The following is a 26,687-nucleotide window of genomic DNA, read 5'->3' on the forward strand; positions in this document are numbered from 1 at the left end:
TGTAACACGTTTTTTTAAAAATAAATGATGTGAATGAATACGTTATAACACACGTATGACATAGATGGACTTCTGGATGCTAGGTTCAGTGGCACAGTATTTGTTTTAACGCAGCTTGACACAAAATGGTTTCTTCCGATTATACCATTGTAGCGTGAGGGCCATGTATTTACAATTTGTCACGGTTGTTTTTCTAGCTACTACGATTTAAAATGCTACATTAATTTTCGGGGCGCTGTCTCATTCTCCATGGATTTAAAATCATTATCTCTTTGTAAAATATTTTCTAATTTCATTTGAATCTGTTTCACACACCCCTCTTACCACAATGTTTGTTCCCAACATGGATTCCATTCACTGACGGTAAATATCGTTGCTTCGGACTGTAAATATGTAAATATGGGCTTTCTGTTGGTACCATTCAGCTCCTGCAGTTTTCAAACAATCGTGTGCAAAACGTATGTGTACAAACAAGCGACCTTTATCAGATTTGAAGCGTTCTCGGGGTCAGTTTGGGCCGAGCTGGCTGGTGCTCTATGAAGCAGCCCGTCCTGTACGTGTTTCGGGGGAATGCGTGTCCGCAGTCTGTGGTTCAAGTACGTGTGTGTGTGTGTGTGTGTGTGTGTGATGACAATTTATCATGAACCGCCCTCTCGTTTTAGTTTAATCAAACACTGCCGAGTCGCTGCTACAAAGCACCATGAGTGAGCTGAAGGACTGCCCCCCGCTGAAATACTACGACTTCAAGCCCGTCGAGCATGTGAAGGTGTGTCCCCGCTACACTGCCGTGCTGGGCCGCTCAGAGGATGATGGCATTGGCATCGAGGAACTGGATACCCTGCAGCTGGAGCTGGAGACACTGCTGTCCTCAGCCAGCCGCCGTCTCCGAGCCCTGGAGGAGCAGAGACAGGTAGGACAGAGTGGGAAACCCTTTTTCCATTTAGCTTGGTTATGTGGAACCAGGTTTCCATCCCAGTTCAATGATACGTAACTGTGAATGCTAAAGTTAGAGACCTTGTACATTGTCTCCTTTCTTCTGCACTGCATCCCAGATCCTCACAGACTGGCAAGACAAGAAGGGCGATAAGCGCTTTCTGAAACTAGGAAAAGACCCAGACCCCGCTGCCTCCTCTCGACACAAACCAAAGAAGCAGAAGCTGGATGGTAAAGGAGGCCACGGGCCGGGCCCAGGTCCCGGCAGACCCAAATCCAAAAACCTGCAGCCAAAAGTTCAAGAGTACGAATTTACGGACGACCCACAAGACATTCCCCGCACTCCGAAAAATGATGCTCCCAACAGGTGAGCAACAGCAGCTCTACAGATCGTTAGCCGTCAGTTCAGTTTAATCAACTGATGTCTTATTCAACTATTAGTGAGGTTGTTCTCAGACGTGTCAGAAGAACAATAAGGCAAAATAAATCTTGTTTTCTTCTGGTACTTATATTACTGTATTGCAAATGTTTTTGTTTTTCAGATTCTGGGCGTCAGTCGAGCCATATTGTGCCGATATTACGAATGAGGAGATACGGTTGTTAGAAGAGGTTTTGAAGGCTCCAGAGGATGAAGCTGAATATTTCAAAGTATGACACAAAAAGCCATGAACCCGTTGCTCTATTACGAAGAGCTTCATCAGCAGAAACTGCAAAATGTCGATGCCGTTGAGTGAAATGTGTCATTCTAAACAAATGCTTGGTGCTGATTGTGTTCACTGAAGATTCCAGCATTGGGGAAACACTACTCTCAGCGGTGGGCTCAAGAGGATCTGCTGGAGGAGCAGAGGGAAGGTGCCCGAGCCAACGACAAGAAGAAGAGCCTCATGGGAGGACCGCTGTCTGAGCTGGATGCAAAAGGTGAAGGAAGACTGCAGCACATGAACTGATTTGCTTTTAGTCTCGTTGTGCCAGACTGTAGCTGCTGCGCCAGTGTGTATCCACCTTCATACTCATCTTCGTGTTTAACTGCTGCAGACGTGGACTCGCTGCTGAAGAAGTCGGAATCCCAACATGAATCTCCAGAAGACGGCTGCCCCTTTGGTCCTCTCACGCAGCGTCTGCTGCAGGCCCTTGTAGAGGTCAGACTAGTTTTTTTTTTTTTTATGATTCAGCTTTTACTCTTGATAAACTGAGATACAGCATCTGAAATATTGACGTACGTATTTTAAAATATTGCAAAATTAGACCCTGATTTTAAGATGATTTTGCCTGTTTTCGTCCAGGAGAACATTATATCCCCCATGGAGGATTCTCCTATACCAGATATTTCAGGGAAGGATGCTAACGATGGCGCTGGGACTTCTCCTCGGAGCCAAGGAAAAGCTTTTAGGTGCAGTATTTAAAACATCAAATCAATGTTTTGCATCTGTTAAGCCTCCACATATCTCATATCAACTGTCTTCCTTTCCCCTCTCCAGTGTTCCTCACACCCGTTCCTTGGAGGCGCGTATCAAAGAGGAGCTGGTAGCCCAGGGGCTGCTGGATTCTGAGGAGCGACCCGGACCAGGAGGAGACTCTGAGGACGAGATCCTTGCAGAGCTACAGAAGAGACAAGCAGAACTCAAAGCCCTGACCGCTCACAACAGAGCCCGAAAGCAGGAGCTGCTCCGGTGAGGACAGAAGCTGAACAGTGGTTCCATTTACCACCTAAACCTAACGACCTTTTAGAAATTGTGAATAAGCTGACTTGAAACGTGATTTTCTGTCGTCTAAGCAGGCTGGCGAAAGAAGAAATGCGCAAGCAGGAATTGAGACAGCGAGTCAGAGTGTCTGACAACGAAGTGATGGAGGGATTTCGGCGAATCATGGCAGCCAGGCAGAAGAAACGTACTCCAACAAAGAAGGAGAAAGACCAGGCCTGGAAAGCACTGAAGGAGAGGGAAAGCATCCTCAAGTTACTGGATGGATAAATGAAGCAACACTTGGTGTGGCTGCAACAGCTGTGAGTGAAGAGCTGCCTCCATAAAGAAGTGAGCTGGTGTCCTGCAGGTCTGCATGATTTGAGTAGGGATGTCTCTGTAGTAGTTTTTTTGTGTTGTGTACAGCAGGAAGCTCATTCCATCGCCAACATTGAGTATGCAGCAGAGCAATTTTACATCTTTTGTTGGATTTTTGTCATCAGTTGAATTGTTTTTGTTGCTTTTTATTTTGTTAACCAATGTAATGTTATGAAAACAATAAATAACTCTTTGAATAAATCTGAAGTTTAACTATAAATTGGACAAATCAGAGGAGATGTGCCTGGAAAAACATAAACAGACTGTCGCTTCTTTTTCAAAAAATAATTAAACATCATCAGATCTGTTGATGTTTCTTCTTTTGCTCTTTTTATGTCTTTGCTGTCCATTTTCATGCCTGCTTTAGTGACATTTTTTCATTCATCAGCAGAGATGCATCCATTCGCGAATGCTTTCCAGTTGAGCATGAAACAATGAGGCTAACTAGTCATTGTACTGACTAATGTTTCACTGAAAGTGTCAGCTTCTCATTAAACAATATAACTCAAAGGCATTACAGGACGCATTATGTTTGAAGAGATGGAGAGGTCCATTCACTCACACAATTGCAGGTACAGTATCTATGTATATACCTGCATGACACCAGGAACACTGAAAATGAAATTATTTTCAGTGTGAAAAATATCTTCATGCTTTATTTGTCTGTAAACATACAAACAATCAAATAAAATAAAAAGGGTGACAAATATAGTTTTGCAGTAATATTCTAACACTCCTTAACATATTTACCAACATATACGGTGACACCTGTGGAAAAAATGTTAATGAGCTACAAATTAACATTAAGACCATTTTTCCTCTAAAATGTGACAAAGTTGGCCAAAAGCTTGAAGTGACTTATGTTAAACAAGCTCCACTTTTCATTTCATGGCAGTCAAATAATGTGTATTACTATAATATTGTTGTAGCAGTGAGCATCAGAAGAGCTGAGAGTTCAGACATAATAATGCCACCTATTTTTTTGTTGGTGTGGGTGACATGTTGGCCAGCAATTTCTACTTTTGTGCAAAGATCTCTTACAGCAGCAGTATTTTCCTTTATTTTTCTTCATTATGAGGCCACATTGACAATTTCAGTATCCTTTGTTTCCTGGAAAACCAGAAAATATTTCAAAGCTCTCCTTTGCACAGAGGCACCAGTAGATGGCAGTCATTGCCTCTTGACATAGCTGAGGGACTGTGGTTGACTATGCCCTAGCAAAACGTGTATAGTTTTCACTTGAAGGTATTCCCACTGGTCTTGATCCCACGATAAAGCAGGAGACTGTGTCCCACAGTGAGCAGCTGTGTGTGAGGCTCGCTCACTTCATCCTACAGAGTGACAGAGCAGCACAGTCATCCAGAGGGATCTGACAAGGGTAAGCAATCAGAAACGCTGATTTCCGACCAAGCTATCACGTTGTCCCAGCAGCAACTCTCGCGCTGCTGTTGCCCTGAGTGGATTTGGTATGTAAACTTAACAGGCACTGAAAAGAAAAATGTCCTCCATGTCGTCACTGATGCTTAAATTTTATTATCCCTCTCTGGCTGAGAGTAGTTCCAAAATGCTTCTCCTTGTTTTTTTTGTTTTTTTTTCCATCATGTGTTTCTTTCTGTCCCCTAAAAAACAAATCCTAAAAGAAGTATAATTCATGTAACTTTCCAACTCAAAAGACGTGAACAAAAATACGCCCTCGCATGATTTGCTTCCTGATGAAACTGCAGTAACTTTGTCAGTCGAGTCACTATCATTTCAGTAACATTTAGATTTTATTGTTACAAAGTAATGCTCCGACACTACAGCATTAATGTCACTAAAATCTTCACCATCCTTTCTAAAGTTGATGTCAGATCTTCCAACATTTCTGACACTACAGATTTCAGGCCTTGGTACCACATAGTCAGCCTGCTTGTTTATAGTTTAAACAGGAAAGAGGCGACAGACTGCAGGTCTGTCAGAGGGAATTCAGATTTTTTTTTTTTTTGTGTTACCTTTAGATTCAAGCAGGTTTGCATTTCTTTTTCTCAATTTCACGATTCAGCAGCCTATGAGACAGAAAAGTGTCTCTATAAACCCCTTTCTCTCCTTATTTGCATGTTTAGTACGTGCTGTAATGGCACAGCCTTCGGTGGAAAAAAAAAGATCCATAATAGCACAGCTACTGTCTTTTCAGAAAAACGGTACACGCATGGAAAAGTAAAAGCTTAAGTTCAGTGTCCCTGAGCCCCATCATCATGTAAAACCTCCTGTATTTTGGCCGGTGTCCTTTACACAAATTCATACTGCCATCCGCCTGTGTGTATGAAAGCTTTTAATGCCATGCAGACCTATTGAGTCCTCCTCACAGGTGAATGAGAGGCTGAATAAGCTGCTGTGGCGGCCCCTCGAGGCTGGGCGTATCACAAGGCTTTTGTTGCATTTGGAGACCGACACTGAAGGGCAGGTGGGCTTTGTGTTGATAAACTGCTCATACATGCTCAATGATGCTCGTCCACTGTTTACACATACCATATTGAACTCTTTTTTTTTTTTTTTTTTTTTTTAGGCCTTGCCAGACTCCTTTTTGACAACCAGGTGGTGTGTCCCTGAGGTTCCTGGGATCTGCGAGGCTCTTAACTTCAGCCTCAGCTCCACTCGGTCACGTAACGCTCTCCTCTCCCCATGTGAAATTCAGCTACATGGTGAGCTTCTTCACTCCTCTCTGTCAGGGCCTGTAAAGCTTTATGGCTGTTTGAAGAAGACAGCTCTCCATTGGAGGGTCTGGGTTTATAACCTGATCTTAAGTATTCCAGCACGAGATTGCTTCACGTCAGACAGATAGAGAGTAATCGCAGTGCTGTCATGTGGGCAGAATGTGTCTTGTGTGTTATGTGTTTACATGTGATCACGTACACACTTATCTATGCTACCATCACCCCCAATCAGTGGGGAGCTTTTCTGTCCATTGGCTCTTTGTTTTGCCACTGATTACAAACTATGTTTCTTTCTCTGGGGCTCTCCTACTCCACCTCCGTCCCTGCGTTCCTGAGCTGGAACTGAGCATGGACAGAGAGAGGCTGACACATACACACACACACACACACACACACACACACACACACACACACACACACACACACACACACACACACACACACACACACACACACACACACACACACACACACACACACACAAGCACACAGCAACAGGGAGAGATACACAGGGGTAAAGAGCTTTAACATAAATCTGTTGATCCTTTGTCCTAATGCTATGTCAGCTTTCATGCTGAATTGAAATGGTGTGTGTGACAGAGATACAGACAGAGGTTGAGACAGCTGCTGAGGCTGGCTGGTCCACTGACAAGAGCCTCTGTCCGGCCAGGCCACGCCTCGGTCCTTCTCCCGCACAGAGAAGTATTGTCTTCAACGCTGCTTCCACTATTCTGATGTCATGGCTTGTCCTTCCCCAGAGGGCTGCTGTTGCTGCTGTAGTAAAACTGGACAGACCTTCGAGCCCAAAAGTCAGACGCACAAACAACCGCAGGGATGTATGATACACAAAATAAAATTGCTCTCCCCTTTTTGACCGCCTCCTTTAACTTGGTCTGGTTTGAATTTGATTTGGTTCCCATTTGCATGGCAGTTGATGCTTTTCTTGTGTGACCCCTGAATCTGTCAGCTCATATGCAAAACAACCCCTCATGCCTTGTTCAGCCCCACCTGTATGGGCTTTGCTCAGTGATGAGGTAAAGATAAAGATTCTTGGGCCCCTTTTCCAGACAGTTGTCATGCCTCCAGGCTATTTTATGGAAGATAAGCATGATCAACTAGGGACAAGCTGTTTACTTACATTATTAGAGGAAACAATCCAGGTCATAAAAGACTTTTCTATAAGTTGTGGGGATGTTGTCTATTATTTATGGGCACAAGAATTTTCATCACTGAAGTTTGGGGACTTAAGATGGGCGCAAGTTTTCATTATAGCCCTTGCACCAAATATCAACTAAAAAACAAATAAATATGGGCTCAATTCTCAGCCCAAGTTTGCATGGGGTTTTATGAGTCTTTTATTTGTTAGGGATCAAGCCAAGTTCAAAACCACTACCAATTTTAAGCTATATGAGCCAAACTAGCAATGGCACCTGGTCCATAAGTCCATTGAAATATCTCGAAAACCATTTGAAGGATTGTTATGAATAATTGTTATTCGTGACTTCTCATCAGTGTTTGTTTTTAGGGACATGTTTCAACCACTATTGGATGGCTGGATTTTGCCATGAAATGTGACCCAGATAGAGATGGTGCTCAGTGGATGAATGACTTTGGTGATTCCCTAACTTCTGATCTTGTGCCACCAGCAGGTCAAAGTTTTCACTTGTTCTACAAAAATATCTCAGCGTCTGTACATCGTATGGGGTCGTATAAATGAGAGGTTATTACCAAACTGTCATTTCTTCAATAAATTGTTATTTACTACTAAAGATTTCTTCTTTATTGAAATACAGAAAGTCAATTCTGAGCACATGTTTTCCTAAAGTTTTATGAGCCTTCTCTTCATAAGGGCTGAAGTCATGCCAGGTCCATGACCAGCACCCGTCTGAAGCTAAATTGCACCAAAGCTTTTAGTCACCTCTGCCTCAGTAGCAAAGGTTCCTGAGTGCTGGCACAGTGCCAGTTGGGTTTGACTATACTTTGTTAGAATCACCGGCAATAAGGAAGATAAGGGAGGAAGAGATAGGTGGATAAGAACACACCTTGTTCAAGAGCTCTGTTTGTCATTGGCAGTAAATTTGGACAGCAGAGGTCAAGGCTCTTGAGAAATATGCTATGCACTGGAGATGAGGCCTGTTAGCATGGGTATGTAGAGGGGGACCTATAAGTGTACAATGCATGGATATGTATACACATATTTACACACAGATTTAATGCAGCAGCGTTTGCCAGCTTATGTTGCGGGCAAACCGGAGCAGGACGGACTGAAAGAGACCCATCCGGTGGTTGTGGGATACAGTGAACTGCCAGTCTCCTCCTTGCGGAGCCAAATGAAAAACATTCCCCTTTCCTGAGACTTCCTACACTCTGGAGGATTGTGGAGCAGAGAGAGGACATCACCGGCAGTGTCGCTAATAGCTGTTGAGGAGCGAGGGAGACACATTGAAAAAGGCTTCTCTCACCACCCACGGCTTCTTTGTCATGCTCCCTCCATCCTCTCCCCATCTCTCTTTCGTTTCCTCTGCTCTGTTATTATCAGCCAGATCATTATCAGGCTCACTCTCCCCTTGCTGTGATGGAGAGGAGGGCCGGCCTCCCACATGACTTTGGTGAGAGATTTCTAACAGCAGCAGCAGCACAGGAGGAGGGAAAGGGGGGGGGGGGGGACTGAAGACAAGAGGCCCAATAAAGACTATCTAAATATAGAGGCAGCAGGGCCTTTTTTCCCTTGTCCTTATAAAGAACTGCTGGTAAATCCGGGCAGACTATCCTCCTCGCTGTACTGAGCCCTGATCACTCCCTCCAGCATTGGGAACATAACTATTGGTGCATGGAAACACACGCTCATGCACACAATCACACAGGCCTAGGCTGTTTTATGAGAGAGAGAGAGAGAGAGAGAGAGAGAGAAAGGGGGCTTAGTGAGTTTTTTTTTCTTTACACTAGAGGGCAAATCATGTTTGGTGGAACAGACTAAAATAGGAGCGGTTTTGAGGAAACCACCAAAAAGAAATGATGGGAGAAATGAGTGACTGGGGGAAGTTCCTGGCCCAAGAGTTCACGTGCAGAAGATTATGAAAGTAGATACAGAAGAACCTCTGGCCAAAAATATCTCAGGAGGATGGATTATGTATTTAAATTTATATCATCAAAATCTCCATCCCCTGTCCAAATGATGCCCCTATTTGGTTCTCACTCATAGTCGCAATGTTTTCTAAACTAGGTCCTAAGCTCTAGTTTGGGAGAACTGGTTTCTTGCCGAGCCTCATTTGGGTCGATTGATACCACACTCATGTTGGACCCTCACAACATAAATTTTTTTTTGATTTTGTACACTTTATTAATCCCCGAGGGGAAATTTCTTCACTACAGCAGGGGGGCTCTCAGGGGGGAGATGCTGCAGCAGGCTGCCACGACCGCGGCGCCAGGTAACCTGACCTGAAGTGCATGTTTTTGGATGATGGGAGGAAGCCGGAGAACCCGGAGAGAACCCACGCAAGCACAGGGAGAACATGCAAACTCCGCACAGAAAGGCCCAGGACCGGATTCGAACCCGGAACCTTAGACTGGAAACAGGAGGAAACAGCGAGTCCGGGTCTGACCGAGGGGAACAAAACCCATCACCATCACATGAAGCTCACTCTTTAACAAGTTTGTTTGTATCTGTGCAAAAATATTGATGTAAAATGACCATGTAATGCATATAAGAGAGTTGTCTTGATCTTCTTATCTAAATGTAATGCTCAAAAGGTCTGACTACCCTTTCATTATATGTTGTTGACCACTTAGTTTCTCTAATAACTCTCTCCCTAATCCATCCTTCATTTGCATCTGAATAACATGCTCTTTGTCCAGAGTTGAAGCATCCCACTATAAACAATCAGGCTGCAGTCTGCAAACATAAAAGTAACCTCTTGACCTAGGATGTTCTCCTCCTGATAAATTAACAAATTCAACAGCTGTGTCATCGGTGTAAGCGTCTAATGTGATTTCCTCCCATATGCTGCCCACTGTTGTTGTCTGTCTGGAGTGCAGTTACCAGTAACGGCCTGTCCTGTGTGTGACATCAGCAGCTGCTTTTATACTTTATACCTTTGCATAAATAAATACCTGAGTAATACACAGGTCATGGGCTGTTTGAAACTGTCAGACATGTTTCTACAGGACACACAGAAACAGATCAATTATGGTTCACCTTTTGACACGTAGGCACAGATAAACGGTTCTCTGTGTGAAGCAAAGAGGAGGTCATTTTAACAGCTGTCTTCGTATGCCAACAGTGACAGCAAAGGGTCAGATGTCAGACTGGGGAAAAAAAGCTTTACTGTGTGTTTTAAAAACCTCTTTTACACCTGTTGCTTTATTCTGCTCCCTGTGGTGTATGGCTACACACCAAGACACTTGTGGACACACATACAGGCACCCACACAAATTGGTATTGTTGTGGCTGTCTGAGCTGAGATTGTGCACCAAAGGCAAGCATGGAAAAATATCACACTCATCCAGACTCGCACACTGAATATCAGAACTTGTTACATAAGAGCTTCTCTTCCACACTCCGCAGCAGTCTGACAGAGTCAATGTCAAAGTCTTTATTAGAGGCAAAATGGGTATAATTTATTCATGGCCACTGTGCTATGTGTAAAGCTGAAATGGATCAATCTGTGTGTGTGTGTGTGTGTGTGTGTGTGTGTGTGTGTGTGTGTGTGTGTGTGTGTGTGTGTGTGTGTGTGTGTGTGTGTGTGTGTGTGTGTGTGTGTGTGTGTGTGTGTGTGTGTGTGTGCGTGCGTGTGTGCGTGTGTGTCACTATGTCAGTTTGTGGTCATGAAAGCCCCCATGAGAGAGGAAGCTCAGCTGTCAGTAGTTGTCAGGCACTGGGCTTTCCTTTCTCTCTCTCCCTCTCTTTAGTTGCTGCTCCTGCTGCAGTTAACCTCAACCCGCTTCTCTTTCCCATCCTCCCTTCCTCCTCTTTCTGCCCTCCAACAGCGGCCGGCCCGCTGGGTTTGAGGTCGAGATGGAGGTACTGCTAGTCAGTATAGGCATGTTGGCCAGAGATAAGGAAACATGGCACAGAACCAACAACCCGCCTGACCACCGCTCCTGGGCTGAACATATTGAACACACACATACAGCAAACAAGTGTCAAATATGTTGGCTAAAGGTCAGAGTATTTACTGTCTGGTGTAATGTCTAGAGTTGATTATGGCAATGCTTTTTATAATCTGGGCTTTGACCCAGCTTCACTCTTGGATTTAGCACTTCTCGCCTCCTCACCTCCTCTCTCGTGTTCCTGCCCTCTACCCCACTGCTCTGTCTCACCCCATGCAGGGTGTTACCCATGCTACATTAGCTGCTCACATGCAGAATGACAGAACAACTAGCCTCTCACTGCAAATCTCGCTCCACGTTTGATGGTGGGTGGAAACATTTCCCTGTGTGCATGCCAACGCTGCCAGACTAGTGTGGCATGGTGTGAGATGGACATGGGGGGATGATGTGAGGAAGTGTCTATGGCGCCTCAGCTCCACTTGCTGCTGTGAGCGGTGGGGGTGGGACAGACGTTGTTGTGGAGGTGAGCATGGGGGTGTCTGAGTTTGGGATTACAGCGTAGCTCTGATGGACATGCCCTGGCTCTGCTGGAGTAAGACACTCAGATCAGATCACATTACAGGGATGGGGGCTTGGATTATTGAAGAGAAGATGGATCAAAGACAACAACTACAATTCTTACAGGAGACACACAGAAGCCCAGGTTTCTGGGATGAACTTAATCACTTCACTTCAGTCAAGGTCCCATCTCTTCCTGCTATCATTGTGTCTATGTTTTTCTGTCCTTCAAACAATTAAACCCTCTTCCTTCCCATTTACCTCACGGTAAGTATCAGTCCTTTATAAAAGCTATCTCCTCTGGCTCATCTCAGAATCACCAGCCTGAGTGCCAGAAGGAGCTGGAGGTGTGAGAGTGGCACGTCTAACAGCCACTGATGGGACACAGGCCCGCTGTCGGATAAGCACTTCTTTCTGCCAGAGCCCTGAAAACTCACACTGATCCACATAGATCATCATACCTCAGCCCTGGTTGTGCATATTCCAAATCACTTTCCAGTAACTTCACTGACTTACCATGGTTAGCATGCTACGCACACTTTACACCGTCCAGGTAACATCAGTTATGGCCAGTAAAGTAAAGTATTTCCAAGTTAATGTGAGTAAACGTTGGGATTCGGTTACATTTTGTTTTAGGATTTAGGTTTAATCTGTAACTGTGTCCACATGGCTTCGCTTTAAATTGTTGGGACATGATTCTTTTAATCATTGGGGCAAATGGACATGTTTATGTAGAAGACAATGAGCAAAAGCACAAAAAAGATGACATGAAACATTGGTATTCAACGTAACCTTGAAACAATGTTGTTGTTTTTTCTAATAAGAGAGCGAGAGTTAGAGGCGATTTACTTTAAACTTCTTGTTACACCCAGGGCCAAATATGCAAAGCACTGCAACATAAAACAGAACAAAATAAAAGTTTGAGAAGATGTGAGAACCTCCAACATACACACCTTGACTAACTTCATCTATTAAACATAATTTAGATCATGAACATACATGTTAACGGGGACAAATACACAGTTTTGGCACTATTCTACGAGGATCTCCTCAGTCTTTATGGGTTCTAGAGGGGTGCCAGAATTGGACAAATCAGAGCCTTCATCTTTGGAAAATTCTTCACGCTGCAGCAGCAAAAAACCTTTTTTTCCCCAACACTTGCAAAAACATTGAGTGCATCTCAGAACAACTCAACGTTTTTGGAAGTTCGACAGCACATTTCCAAATTGTTGCAGAAATCGAGCGGACAGAAAGAACGGGGAGAGAGGGAGAAAGCAAAAGGACGAAGCAGCTGGAGAAGAAGGGGAAAGGTTTAAAGAGGGGACGGGACGGGTACATCTATTGGTTTAAGGCTCTCCTATGTGCCCAGTCTTACTGGCCTCACCTGCTGAATTCTTCTGTTCTCCTCTGAATGATCAGCTCGTTAGGGGTTACTGGCAACTTTTCAATGAGTTAAACTGCTTTCAGTCTTTATCTCCTCATTTCTCTTCCTACTTTGTTCAGGATTGTGACACCTGTGTAAGATACAAGTTGCCACTTAGTGGTTTTATTTCCTCCTTCATTCCTCCTCCCTCATCTGCAGTAGTTTGGGTAGTTAAAGGTAAACAATACAGTGGTATTCTGTGTGATGTGGTGGCATCGCAGGCTTCAAACACTTTAAATTACAGCAGAGATTTGCACAGCTGTATTGTCACACCTTCAACTCAAGGCAATTTGATTGCTCTGTAGGTGCTTAAAAAAATCCACTCTGCTCTGACTATCTCCAGACCCCTACATGTTATCTCAATGAGTTGTTGGTGTTGGAAAAGGCCACAGGAGAGAGCATGTGATGGCTTTCTGGGGTCTGGTAATTTCTTATGAGGGGCCGGGTAAATATAGTCTGAAGCTGAAGCCTATCTGACGCCACAGCACCAACACTCTCCAGGCCCAGACAGGCCCACCGGGAGCTGGACTCTGATGTGCCTCACAGACACAGGAGGCCCTATAGACAGAGCCAGTCAGGTGTAAGATGTTAGGATGGAGGCTCAAGGGAAATTTAATGAGGGAAGATTTGCGTGAAATGATATTAATGCATGGTCAAAGCCCATTACAAAATAACAAGCTCATACAATGTACATTTACGTCTATAAAGCATTAACTGCAAATTACTCTTATAACTATTTATTACTGAAGGTTGATGCAACTTTTTGATAGATGGCCCCACTCCACTTTAATATAAGAATTCATGCTGTTACAACTGTTTACTAGTCCAAGGCTTGTAGTTATTTTTTAATTAAGCCTAAAAATAATAATCAATGTTGTTCCATATATAGCCTATCAGGTAGTATATAGTATTCGACCTACCTACCTACCTACCTACCTACCTACCTACCTATCTATCTATCTATCTATCTATCTATCTATCTATCTATCTATCTATCTATCTATCTATCTATCTATCTATCTATCTATCTATCTATCTATCTATCTATCTATCTATCTATCTATCTATCTATCTATCTATCTATCTATCTATCTATCTATCTATCTATCTATCTATCTATCTATCTATCTATCTATCTATCTATCTAATAAATACAAATAATAAAAATAGGTATTTAAAAGTGTGATGGGAAATATGTGATAAGGACAGGGGCACTATATCAAATTATACATTACCTAAAATTAGGGCACAAATATGCCTTATTTTTGTTCTAAGTTTAGGAAATCTTCTGTTTCTCCTCATAAACTTGATGTAACTTAAATAGCCCACGTGTTTTTTTTACATGACATTACCAGATCATGAAAACGAGGTGTCTGTGCCAGGTTGTGATTAAAGTTGAGCTGAGGCCTGATAAGGTGGGACGGTCTTAATGACACTTCTGAGGAATCACTTGACGTCAGAGTTGCACGACAGAGCGAAGAGTGTGCCCAGAGTGAGATTTGACTGAACCTATTTTACATGTGCATGTGAAAGAGAGATGGAGGGAGAGCCCGAGAGAGGCCTTATGGTGACTCAGCATAACGAAGTCTGCTGGGCCTGTATGACCTCGTTCATCAAGCTGACACCCGGCTCCGTTTCTGCTGTGTGATTCACAGGGGGAGTGCAAGGAGGAGAGAAAGATAGTGAGGATGAGAAAAAGGCGAGGAAGGAGGGGGAAAAAGAGGCATGTGAGGAGGAACAGGACTACGAGCACTGAAGCCGGGGGTTGAGGGGATGGGAGGGGCAACAAAAAGCACAAATGACATGCAGAAAAGTTGAGTAAACAATTGTGTGAGAGATCACAAACAGAGACCAGGGAGGTGAGATAGTGAAAGATAAACAGTGACAGAGAAGAGGTGGACCAGAGCCGCCTCACGACAGTAACAACCAGCAAAGACAGCAACAGCAGACACATCCATTCTGCTGAGTGTTTTAAAATTCTGTGACATGATTCAGCCAGAAGAACTGCAACTTGTCGTCTGTGTTGGCATCTTCTACTGCATGTCCTGACATTCTACCTTCAAGATTTAAATTTTTTCTTACCTTACTTACTGTAAAGTGACATAGTCCCTCTAAACACAAACACACTCTGTTATCACTGACAAACAAAAAGCTCATCTATCGCACACCTTCACCAAATCTGTTCAATACACATCAATGTCTGTCCTCTCAGCACACTCACTCACACTGACCTCTGTGGCTCCCATGGCAGCTTCCAAAACAAAGAAACCTAAAAATTATATTGTGATTATTGTGATATAATTTAAGATTTGGGCACAGCAATATGTCCAAATACCTGCAAAATAATATCATTCCCATCAGCCACCTGTTCTTTGTGATAGTAAGTGTTAACATGCAAAACTGAAATGGTGAACATAGTTGAAATTATACCTGCTAACATCTGATGATAGCATTGTCATGTCAAGATTGCATTTATGTACAGCCTCAGTGCCATGGATGTAGACTCTCAGTCTTATTTTAATCTCTCTCTTGCATACCCCCATCTTAAAAGGAGTTAACATCAGACTAAAACTTATTTTTATTTTTTTATTCTTGGGATTATGTGTAAAAGGAAACTGAATGAGGGATCACAACACAAACAGCCACATGAAAGTAAACTCGCTGGGTAAAAGGGAAGCGTGTCCATGTAATTAAGAGTAAACAGGGTCTGAATGGGTTTTAATTGAAACAAAACCATCACAAAAACAGCTATTGAACTTGAGCCTTATTGTAAATCATTACCGAGTGGATAAATTACACTTTGGGTGAGGACAATAAGATAATGGATGTGTTTTTGTTTTTAACAACCTTGCCTGTGTTTTGTTCTCTGGAATTTAGAAGTGTCACATCGCAAGAAGCTGATGTAAGCACAAACATGGAAATACGCTGCAGGGAAGAGAGCTTGTTTAGCAGGATTAAAAAACAACAACAAAAAAAACAACTTATTTCCAGCTTTGCAGCTCTCTTTTTTTCTTTTTTTTTTACGAAAAACTCTTAGCAAGGGAACGAAAGCAAGTGTGGTGGCCAAGGGAACACCCAGCACCCCTGGCAGTGGTGGTGTTGTGGCTTGATAAAAGTGTGGGCCTCCTGCCTGCCACCTCCTCCTCTCCCCCTTTGCAGGATCTGACAGCACACACAGCCTTGATAACAAGCACACACACACACACACACACACACACACACACACACACACACACACATATATAACTGAACCTCCCCACCTCACAGCAAGATCTGCATTTCAGCTTGGTTGTGACTCCAATGACACTGCAAATAACATGTTGTAAACACAAATAACTCAAGCTGCGTCATGTTGATCTGCCTCTTCACCAAAGAAAGAAAGAAGTCAGGAGGCATCTTCAAGTACAAATTCTTTATTTTAATTTTTTTTTGGTATGGCTTCTTTGAAGGGACTGCAAAAGACATTCTTATTGAAGAAAAAAAAAAAAAAAAAAAAAAAAAAAAAATCGAGAGAATTTCAAATGAAACCAGTCAGGGATCTACAAGCGAGCACGCTGGCAAATCCACTGACATGGTGACATAAAATAGACATGACACCTGTGGATCTGCAGCTATATCTCGGCAAGTTATATGACATCAGTGCCACAACTAGACATAGTAACATTAAAAAAGCTACTTTAACTTAGTACCTCTTATAAATACCTACATATAAATATTGTAAATTTACTTGATGAATGAAAACATTTAAAAATGCTGTACATGAATGTCCTTTTGAGAGCAACAGTTCACGACAATCTCAGTGACAAAAAAAAACAAAACACTGGTGTTTGAGCTCAGTGTCAGCTACCTTTCAACATTGATATACAAAGCTCCAGGTCCCCATATGCCCACATACTGCTTGTGATTATCTACATCCATCTGAAATTCTCTTGACCCCAAAAAGTCAGATTAATGTGACTGTTGAAAACAGTCAGATCAGTTACAAGGGGCTTTCTGCACTTGGGGGAGAGCACATACATCAGGAGATTGAAAAAGGATTTTATTTTTTAAATTTTTTTTTTTATTATTAAGGCCTCTTGAATTAAAATTATAATAAAAAAAAAAGTGTGTAGTCCTGACATCATCTCAAAACAATGGAACTCCCACAGTCTTGTACAAAAACGTTCTATTTTGTCCTTGAGGGGAAATCTCTCGTCCTCGTGTGAGGAGCCCAACGCTGGAGGTTTGTTCATGGGGCAGTGATCAGCCTTACTAAGGCTGGCTGTTTGCCTCCTCAATCACCACCATGTCTCCTCCCTGCACCCTCATCTATGACTCTCCCCCAGACTCCTAAAGCAGCGGTGCCCATCATACCCACTCCAGATACCCTGGAGGAATGCAGTGTTACATGTCCCAGACAGCTCTTCACACATCAATATGTACCACGGACATATAGAACTTCCACTGATTAACATTGATAATAATGGCATACAAACAAACATTGACAAAGACATTAATACAATAATAAAAATAATAATAAAAAAGGAAGTGTCAGCTTCTGGAAGCCCTTGGAAGCGACCACATACTTTATGCTGTTTAGCTTCTCAACCTGAACCCCAACAGTCCTCCCGCCCCTTTTACCCTTTAACCAATGAGCAAACAGCTCATCCTGATCGTATAGTGCAATAGTCCCACCCTTTTTCCTGAAATCCGCTGCCAACAGCAACAGGGTCACCCTGTAGGGCGTTTCACTATTCTCCATCCAAAGGTCTGCAACGACAAACCGCCAACCTCCTCCTCCACCTGTACTGCTCCCTCTTTTCCACTCCGCCCTCAGCTCACTGCATACGGTCCGGCTGGATGTGCTGCTGTGGGGCGTAGTGCAGGAAGGCTGGAGCTGGGCCGGCTGCAGAAGGGAGCGTGGGGTGTACGGTGGCTGGAGCTGTGGCGGCGGCCGGGCCGGCGGTGGCTGTGGGGCTGGTGGCGTAGCTGTAGCTCAGAAAGCCGGCTGGGGAGGCGGCGTACGGGTACTGCTGCTCAAAGGCGGCCTGGGCGTACTGGCTGTAGGCTGTGCTGTAGTCCAGGTAGGGGCTGGTGCTGACTGAAGAGGAGACCTGAGTGGGCAGCACCAGGCTGGGCTGCACATATGCTTGTGGGTAGACGTATGGCTGGGCCAACCTGCACACAGAAACAAAGACCGAATGAGGGGTGGGTTAGACATAAGGGATGCAGCATCAGAGTGGAGAAACCCCACCGTCTGGCTTGTTTCCATTTCTCCCGGTGGGCGATTATGTTGGGAATATAAACTCTGTAGGTGTTCGGAACTTAAAGCGTTCTCACATGGATATCCACTGTTATTATATGTATATTAAGACTGAACAGACGAAAGGCAGAGGAGGTTAGGAGGCGAAGGTGACTCATCCCTCTGTCTGTGTCAGTTAGTAAAACCTACCAAACCTGTTAGGTAGGGCCTCCTGAGGGGAGCAGTGGAGGGGGTGAATGACAGAGTCAGCCGTTACTGGCAGGTTTTCAAGCTCAGGCATCAGCGTAGTGTTTTAACAGCTGCTGCTCTTCACTCACTGAACACACACACACACACACACACACACACACACACACACACACACACACACACACACACACACACACACACACACACACACACACACACACACACACACACACACACACACACACACACAGGCGTGCACACACAGGCGCAGACACACAAAAAAAGGGAAGTGCATGAAGGGTGTACAGAAGTTGCAGTTTCCTACTTCTCACTTAGTTTATAAATCTCACACAGACTGTCACAGGTGATGACGCTGGCTAGGGCAGATAATGGTGGTAGGGGAGCTCATCAGGGTTGGGTCCGAGTCTCTGCCAGGCCTCATGGGCTGCCTCTCAGTTGAAGCTGATTAGAGCTGTGGGGTTTGGGGACTCTACTGTCTTTGCTTTGCCACACAGAGGACAGGGAAGGGGAGTGGGTTTTAGATGAGCCTATTTTTACTCTTTATTTGAAGAATATTTCCAGAGTGGTTGTATAAAGGGAGGGATGGTGGGAGTAGCAGGCAGAAGACCCCCCTGTTTCATATAAATGGTGATATAACCGACTGTTTTGGGAGCCTTAACAACGCTTGTGGGGGGAAACAGCCATGGACACACACACACACACACACACACACACACACACACACACACACACACACACACACACACACACACACACACACACACACACACACACACACACACACACACACACACACACACACACACACACACACACACACACACACTTTAGGACAAAGGGAGGATAGTAACAACAAACTTCACTTTGACTTACGCTCTTCAGCTGCATCTCCATGATAAAAATCTTCCTCTCATGGACTGTTCTTTAATTTCAGTCTTAGTTCTTTTCTACAGACCATTTGAAGAAGATCAGTAATAAAAGGCAGCCAAGAAGTCACAGCAAAAGATGGAGGCATGCATGAATAGGGATGTCATCACTCACACATATATATACACACACACACACACACACACACACAACACACACACACACACACACACACACACACACACACACACACACACACACACACACACACCAGCCAATTACCTCTGCCCCCTTCTATCCACCCACCACACACCAGTTATCACTGCAAACCCCAAACCATGCCATAATAGGGAAAGAGTCACACCGCAATCAGCATTAACCTCTTCACTTCATATCACACAAGATAAAAAAAAAAAAAAAAAAAGGCACTCCAGTCCATCACAGCACACTGCACTGCACTCTCAAGCCATCACTGGCACCTTGGAGAGAGGCTGGCTGAAGGAGGGAGGGACGGAGGGAGGGAGGGAGGTAGGAGGGGGTGGGCAGATATTTTCTGTCATACCCCTCCTCTGGACTGTACTGTGGGCATCTTCTGATCCTCTGCTGGTGCACTGGTCAGCTGGCAGCAGAGAGCAACCATGGCATGAGGGTGGATAGGAGGAGGATTATTATCATTAATAACATGAAGGTCCGAATGTATCATCAAGTCATTACATGGAAGAGTACATGAAGCATGATGAGAAAAGAGAAATGTCAGGCAAGCATAACCTGAAATTCAAAATCTTTGAAATCAGAAAAAAAAAAGTCAAGCCTGTGATATGATACGATTTTAAACAGCTGCGTTTCAAACAACAGTTACAGAAGCTAAATGAGACATCTGGCAAGCGAAAGGGAAGTAAACTCATCGCGTCAGTTCCCTGAACACAAAACTAGACAACACTGACTTGCAACTAGTAAGCATAAGCAAATGAAGGCAACCCCCACCCACAAGCCCAATCTACACTTTGCCCCTGCAGTGCCATTGAGCTACTTACAAAGAGGCATTCACTCTCACACACAGCTTTCAAAGATGACCATACATTAATGCTGTGGGGCATATGTGCTTTCACTCGCCTCGTGTATAATGAGTCTGCCTTCTCCGTGGCCTTGGCAGCGTGTCGCTATAGGCAAGTGACCTTGTGTAGGTAAAGTGGAAAAGAGAGGAGAGACAAAGCACTCCCCGTGTTATATCTCTGGTGTGTGCACAGGGATGAAGATGCCAGCTGCAAGTTTAGCTTTTATATGAAGAGGAAAAAGGAATGGGGGACTAAGGCAAGTTTGGGACAGAAGAGAGTCCCCTGGGCCACAGAGATGCCAAGTGGATTGGAGGGGGGGGCAATAGCAGGGGGAATGTGGATGACGGCCGGAAGATCATAGGTCAGCTGGTTTTGTGCTGACGGCCAGTCGGGTGTGTGTTTGACACAGTGCCACTCTGCTAACGGCAGGCTGAGACACGAGCGAGGACAAGCGCACCAGAAAACATTTGATGCCTGTCAACATTTTCAAACAGCGGCTAGAATAGTCATCAGTAATGAAGGCCACATCATGAGCTAATGTGAAAAGCCTGGGCGAGATCACACCGAGCAGCTAAATATTTCTACACGATAACACAAAATGACCTTCAGTGAGTGACTCACAATGACTCAAAGTGTGAAAACAGCCAGGACTGGCTGGGCAGGGGAATTAAACAAGACCTTACAATACTTGTAAGAAGACTTGATATTCCTTCTTTACCTCTTTGTTTAAAAAGAACTCATTCTTCTTTGAAAGCCCGAGGAAAGGGAAAAAAAAAGGTGTTTTGTTTGACACCTGTAGGAGGTGAGTTTCCTTGGGAACACACTGCCTCATTAAGCATTAAGTCTCAAACAGCCCCCTTCCCCCTCACTCTTCTCTTTAAGCCACACCTCCTTCCCAGCCTCACAGAGGTGTCTGTTTTTAGTGTCTCCAGCTGACACACTGGTAGTGGCAGAATTGTAACTGGAGAAATTTAAGTAATAAATTAAAAAAAAAAAAAACCAGACAGAGTGGAGGAGGTGATGCATGAGAAGAGATGAATCTGCAAGCCCACTGACAACTCCTCCCCTCCCCATCAAAACAATGTTCCTGGCCTCGGTGACCCCCTCTGGCCCTCCACAGCATCTGCTGACCACAGCTACACACACACACACACACACACACACACACACACACACACACACACACACACACACACACACACACACACACACACACTGTTAAAAATGCTACCTCAGACCATGTCCTTCTCATGCCATATGTTGTCAAGGGGTTTTGTGTGCGTGTGTGGAGGGGGAGAGGGATGAGGGAGTGGGGGCTGAAAGAAAAGCCACTTGTATGCTCTGCATCTTAGCGAGGCCTGCGTCTGTCACCCGCCGTACAGGGGCAACTCGGAGACAGGAGGACAGGTGCTCTGTGTGCCTGCCTACGTCTCTGGGGTGGTGGTGGTCATGGGAGATTAAGAGGGTGTAAAAGGCTGTAATATGAACCAGCACCTGTCAGGCATGGCCTCAGAGGCTCAGCACTGTGCGCCACATTTCAAACCCTCTAGGTTTTCGTGGCTTCCATGCTCACTGTGGTAGCTTGGATGGGTGTATGGACATGGGGACTTTCCTGTGCCCTCCTGAGGTCTTGGATCATGATGGGACATGTCTCTGGGAGACGCCTATATTTAAAATGTAGATGCAGTGAGATCTGACAGAAGGTCGATTAACGCTCCTTGTCAGTTCGAGAGCGTGCCCTATTTTGGGGTTCATTAAACTCCAAAAACCACCAAATATTTAATATCTTGTCATCGTCCCTGGGGACTGTCCTGGGATTCCCACAGAGCTCACAAGCTTGGAAATCATGTACTGTATTATCTGCAAGCTATATGTTTGTCTTCCTGTGGTGTTTTATTGAAGAGATGGGCCACACCATCTGAAAAAGGTGAATATGCCCAACACAACAGAAGAAGCCAAGGCCAATTTCATATAAAAATTCAGTTCACACCAATATAAACCAGAAAAAAGTGAAAATTTGTTTGTGTAAGAAGCCAACTCTAGCAAAAGCTTTGCATTTTTGGTGGATTCATGACTGAATCCATCACTCGCTCCTTTGAGAGAGGCGTTATAAAACTTAACTAAACGTCAAAGTTGTTAATGATTGATTTTCTGTTTATTGATTAGTCGATTATGTTACAGTAGCTTAGCAATAGTAAAGACATTAAAGAAATGCACATGTTCATCAGTTTGTTGTTGTTTATCTAGAAGAACAGGACTTTTGTTATTTTATCCTTCCAGGCAGATTTAAGGGTTTGTGTGGAAAGTTATGAATGGTGCTGAGCTGTAGCTTGAAGCGTGATGTCTGGGAGCTGCAGGGGGGGAGGAGAGTCATTATTACACTGAAATGCACATTAGCTGCTCAGCAGACTATGGCTCCTGGACGCCATGCAGGCTGTTTTTACAACAGAGCCACTTCTAGAAAGCCTTCTCAGTAACGGAGCCCACTCGGGCAGGTACAAAAGACAAGAGGCTCCCGACCGAAAGTCAACAAGCGAGTCACACATTCACCTCTGGAACGCACTTCTATTACCACAGATATGTGAACAATCTCCCAGCCCTGCAAAACTCGAATATGCTAATAGACTACTTGTGGAGTTTGCATGTGGACACAGAAACTGACATGTACTTTCCAGAGGCCCTGTTTGTCAAGGAAAGAGCAGCCTAGCGGCATGGCACAAAGCAGAATACAAGAGAACACAACAAGCGCCCACTCCCGCTCACTTACCCATACTGCCTCTGGATGAGCGCTGGGTGAATGGGCTGCACTCCGATGGATATGCCTGGAAGAGAGGAGGCTGGCTGTCAGACACACACATCTGCATTTACAGAGGAGGACCAGAGAACAATACACAGAGGGCATGGAGAGACAGAGGCATAGTCTGTTTCTAGCCTAGCAAGGACTGTTTCAAATGTGCAGTAGGCAACAGTAAAAACATGTATGCAACTGGGACACTGGACGTTAGTTGGAGTCAAAATAAACTCTGCATGAACTGTCCTAATGGACACAGCGGCAAGCAAAGACCACGTCACACACAGTGTTCAGTGATGACCTCGTCCTGTCACACATTGAGTAGTTTGTTGGGTGTTTGAACCCCGTTATACCTGCTCACATGCCTACTTTTAGCCGTTTTAATCTGTGGTTTTATGTTATGGGTATTCTTAACTTGTGTTCTATATCTTATGTTCCAATCACAATAAACCTTGAAATAAATCCTATCTCACCCGTCTGTATGCTGCGAGGCTTGGCCCCCAGGTAAGCCAGGTTGACATTTGCCTTCCTGCCATCGATGATGGGGTTTGGATCCTTGCAGGCTCTCTCTGCTGCTCCTCGGTCTGTCATTGTTACCTGGTGACACGGTCAGACTCGTCAACAAACAAGGAAATTATTGCCTTGTGTTCCAAACAGACAGCATTGTGGCATTGGTGTGTTACATGGACAAGGCATTGCAAAACACACACAAAAATACAACACTCAAATCACACAAAAAACAAACAGGCGCTTGGTCTGTTAGTCTCATCATGAAAGTCCCCCTACAGGCTTTTTTTCTGCTATGAATCTTTTTCTCTGAAGAAGAAACTACAAACAAAGCACAATGATAAGCTTTGAAAACGGCCCACAGCAGCAGTAGCCAGCCACTCGACTGCCACTCAGCCATGGGCAGAGCTGCTGAAATATGGATCTGGGAAGAGCAACAAGGAGCTTATCCAATTAGGGACAAAATAAGGAGATTGGTATTAGTCAACCCCTCCTCTCTCCCTCCTGGCATTAGACGAGCCCTTCTGTTTTGATTGCCATGTTCTGCCAACTCACAGTCACCTCTGTGCAAGGACCGGGTAGTGAATGTAGGCCACGGATCACATTGTTTTAGGAGGACATTTTTAAAAGCAGTATTCCTCTACATAGTGGAAGGATCCGGAACAAAGCCCACTCCAGGGCCACTGTTGTGAACACACAGGAAGGAACAAGGCTGTGTTTACACTGAAGAGCCTTGCTGTGTGTGTGTGTGTGTGTGTGTGTGTGTGTGTGTGTGTGTGTGTGTGTGTGTGTGTGTGTGTGTGTAGTGGGAGGTTGGGGGGGGGGGGGGCCCTACTAATCCACCTCTGAAGTGTGTTTAGAAAAAAGGTGTGCTAAACTTTGGCCACCCTCCCTCCCCTCGTGCCAACAGCTACCTCTCCAACTGGAACGCTCAGAAAACAGAAGTAGCAGGTTGCCATGTTCCACGCACAAAAATGAGCAGCGTATAAAAGTGCTGATCACTTCACTATCACAGGTATGTGTGCAATCATCCCGGGAAGCACCCACACTGCCGTGAGCCTGTTTAACCTGTAACACCAGACTCCAGATGCAGCCGTTGTTCGATACCAGCTAGACTCACTGGACAGCTCCCCCCCCCCCACAGCTCCATGTGTAAACACAGAGAGCAATTGTCTTACAATTCTGCCTTTCGAGGTAAACACGCACACATAACAGTTTTCCATTCCTTCTTTGGCCTGATAGTACGTTAGTGCTGATGTGTCTGTCCAAGGTTCTGGTAAATATTTGCATTTCTTGTGCTGCTTCTGCTCTTTGTGTCAAAGAGAGTGGCTGTCTTCATCGGCCAGGAACAGTATAAGTCACCAATTAATATAGATTTAATTTGGGCTCTTGGATATTTATCATTAATCCAAATTAAAGGAATAAAGTATCAGTGAACCGCACTGTTTACATGAGCTGAGATCAGAAAGGCAGATTACACACAATAAACAACCTGGAGTATGTTCTTTTGAAGTTTACAACATGAAGGTTTGGCCTGTCCGCAGACTCAAAAAGATGCGATCAAAAGAATATTTAGCATAAATTTGTGGAACAGGATAGAGACAATTTGTTCATGTTGGAATTTCTAATCATCAGCCAAGACCTGATGTAAATCATGTGCTAAGGCTGACTGCTCTGGTACTTGACAATGGAGAGTAGGGTGGGCAAGGTCAACCTCCCCACGGCTCCAGAATAACCATATAAAGCAAGTAAGAAGTGCAGACGGTCTCACACACACACACACACACACACACACACACACACACACACACACACACACACACACACACACACACACACACAGAGAGAGAGAGAGACATTAGCTGGGGCTGCTCAGGGGTGAGTGAGGGGGACTTCATTGGGTGGGTATGGGGGGTTGGGGGGGGGACATCAGACATATGTTGAAATATAATCTCCTTAGTTACCCATCAACCTGTGTGATCCCTCCTCCTCCTCATTAAGCTAAAATAACAGCCAACCAGGCAGAAAAAAACAGAGATGCTGTGCAATTATGCGTTTAAGCCTCAGTGGGAGATTACCATTGACATTCATCTGAGTAACTACACGCAGTAGATAAAACGAGCACGTATATTTTAGTCTATAAACTCACATATGAAGCGAAGGGGGCATATAAAAGGTCATTGTCATGCAGAAACAAGCACTTAAAGCGTGTTTTTAAAAGACATTCGCCTGGATCCAAGTTGTGATGAGTAGTTACAGCAGATAGATAAAGGGAAGTGTGGTTCGATGGTATGAAATGTTGTACTGGATATTATGCGTACTTACAAAGCCGTATCCTCTGGATTTACCGGTCTGTCTGTCCGTTATCACCACGGCTTCGTCAATGTCCCCAAAGGCTTCGAAGTATTTTCTCAGCGAGGCATCGTTTGTGTGGTACGGCAGCCCGCCGACAAAGATTTTGGTAAAAGTCGTGTCTTTCTGCAGCGATGTGTGATGCATGACTTCCAGACCTCCGTTCATGAACTGATGCAGAAGCATTGGCCAGCCGGAGAGAAGACCGAGGCACACGGAAGAACTAACCAAGCGCCTAACAGTGTCCCAGCATCAGTCAAACTAAACTCAGTCTCTCACAGCACTTTGCTGTTAGTTTCCCTCTCTTGTTGCACAAAAGTTATGGCAACCTGATGACACCTTCGAGTCGAGCTGAGTGAACTCCTCCGTCGGCGTATAAACCGGTTGCTTCTTTACGGTTGTGAGAAAATGTGCCGGGAGAATTTATAGAGCAGAGCATACGCCCCGCCCCCGAATAACTATCGACCAATCAGCTTCAGACTCTCGGTGCTGAATTGCACAGCCGCTCCTCCCATTTTCCCGCCCTCTCGCGGCGCCGTGCTGCACCTGCTTTTGTCTTTTACAACACAAAGAAAAAGCCGCACTGTACGGCAAAAAGCGGGGCTCTGCCACATGGTGCATTGTACTACTGTAACGAGGAAGTAATTGTCTCGGCTTCTGACCTAAGTCACCTTTATTAAACGTAATAAGCAGCAATCTGAGCTTGCCTATTGTACTGTCCCTTGACTTTAAACCGTCACATGGCAGATATAGCCCGACGGTCATGCTAAGTTTCTAACCTTCACGTTAAACAATTCCTGTCTTTTTAGACACAAACAGATCAACACTGGCCTGCAGCACTGAGACACTTCTAGTAGGGATTTTATATTATTAACATTGTTAATAATGTTTTTCCTAGTCTTCCTAATAGTGTCAAAAATATATTCTCTAAAGACACTTGATTGATGCAC

The 26,687-nt window shown here is 44.5% G+C and overlaps 2 protein-coding genes across 5 annotated transcripts; one reads left to right on the plus strand and one right to left on the minus strand.

Moving 5' to 3' along the window:
• Positions 1 to 148: 148 nt before the first annotated feature.
• tada3l (transcriptional adaptor 3 (NGG1 homolog, yeast)-like) lies at positions 149 to 7,452 on the plus strand. Of its 4 annotated transcripts, XR_011311561.1 has the most exons (10): positions 149 to 363; positions 663 to 910; positions 1,053 to 1,300; positions 1,476 to 1,581; positions 1,716 to 1,851; positions 1,969 to 2,072; positions 2,217 to 2,323; positions 2,412 to 2,603; positions 2,708 to 5,433; positions 5,536 to 7,452. XR_011311561.1 is itself a non-coding variant. In XM_069713271.1 (8 exons), exons 1-8 carry the CDS (start codon positions 701 to 703, stop codon positions 2,901 to 2,903), a joined length of 1,299 nt encoding a protein of 432 aa, XP_069569372.1. In that variant the 5' UTR covers positions 400 to 700; the 3' UTR covers positions 2,904 to 7,452. The 4 variants fall into 4 exon arrangements, 1 of the variants encoding a protein (XP_069569372.1); XR_011311560.1 differs by lacking the exon at positions 149 to 363 and having other exon boundaries at positions 400 to 910; XR_011311562.1 differs by lacking the exon at positions 149 to 363 and having other exon boundaries at positions 401 to 910; positions 2,711 to 5,433.
• An 8,658-nt stretch (positions 7,453 to 16,110) lies between these two features.
• LOC138629528 (RNA-binding protein 38-like) lies at positions 16,111 to 26,122 on the minus strand. Its single transcript, XM_069713288.1, has 4 exons — positions 25,711 to 26,122; positions 23,352 to 23,475; positions 22,855 to 22,909; positions 16,111 to 17,870 (listed from the first exon to the last, which is right to left on the minus strand). The coding sequence occupies exons 1-4, from the start codon at positions 25,921 to 25,923 to the stop codon at positions 17,531 to 17,533; spliced, it is 732 nt and encodes a 243-aa protein (XP_069569389.1). The 5' UTR covers positions 25,924 to 26,122; the 3' UTR covers positions 16,111 to 17,530.
• Positions 26,123 to 26,687: the final 565 nt, after the last annotated feature.

This window comes from Brachyistius frenatus, unplaced genomic scaffold, assembly GCF_029030835.1.
Source record: "Brachyistius frenatus isolate BFR_SWC_R1_liver_20210118 unplaced genomic scaffold, ASM2903083v1 Contig_4, whole genome shotgun sequence".
NCBI lineage: Eukaryota > Metazoa > Chordata > Actinopteri > Embiotocidae > Brachyistius > Brachyistius frenatus.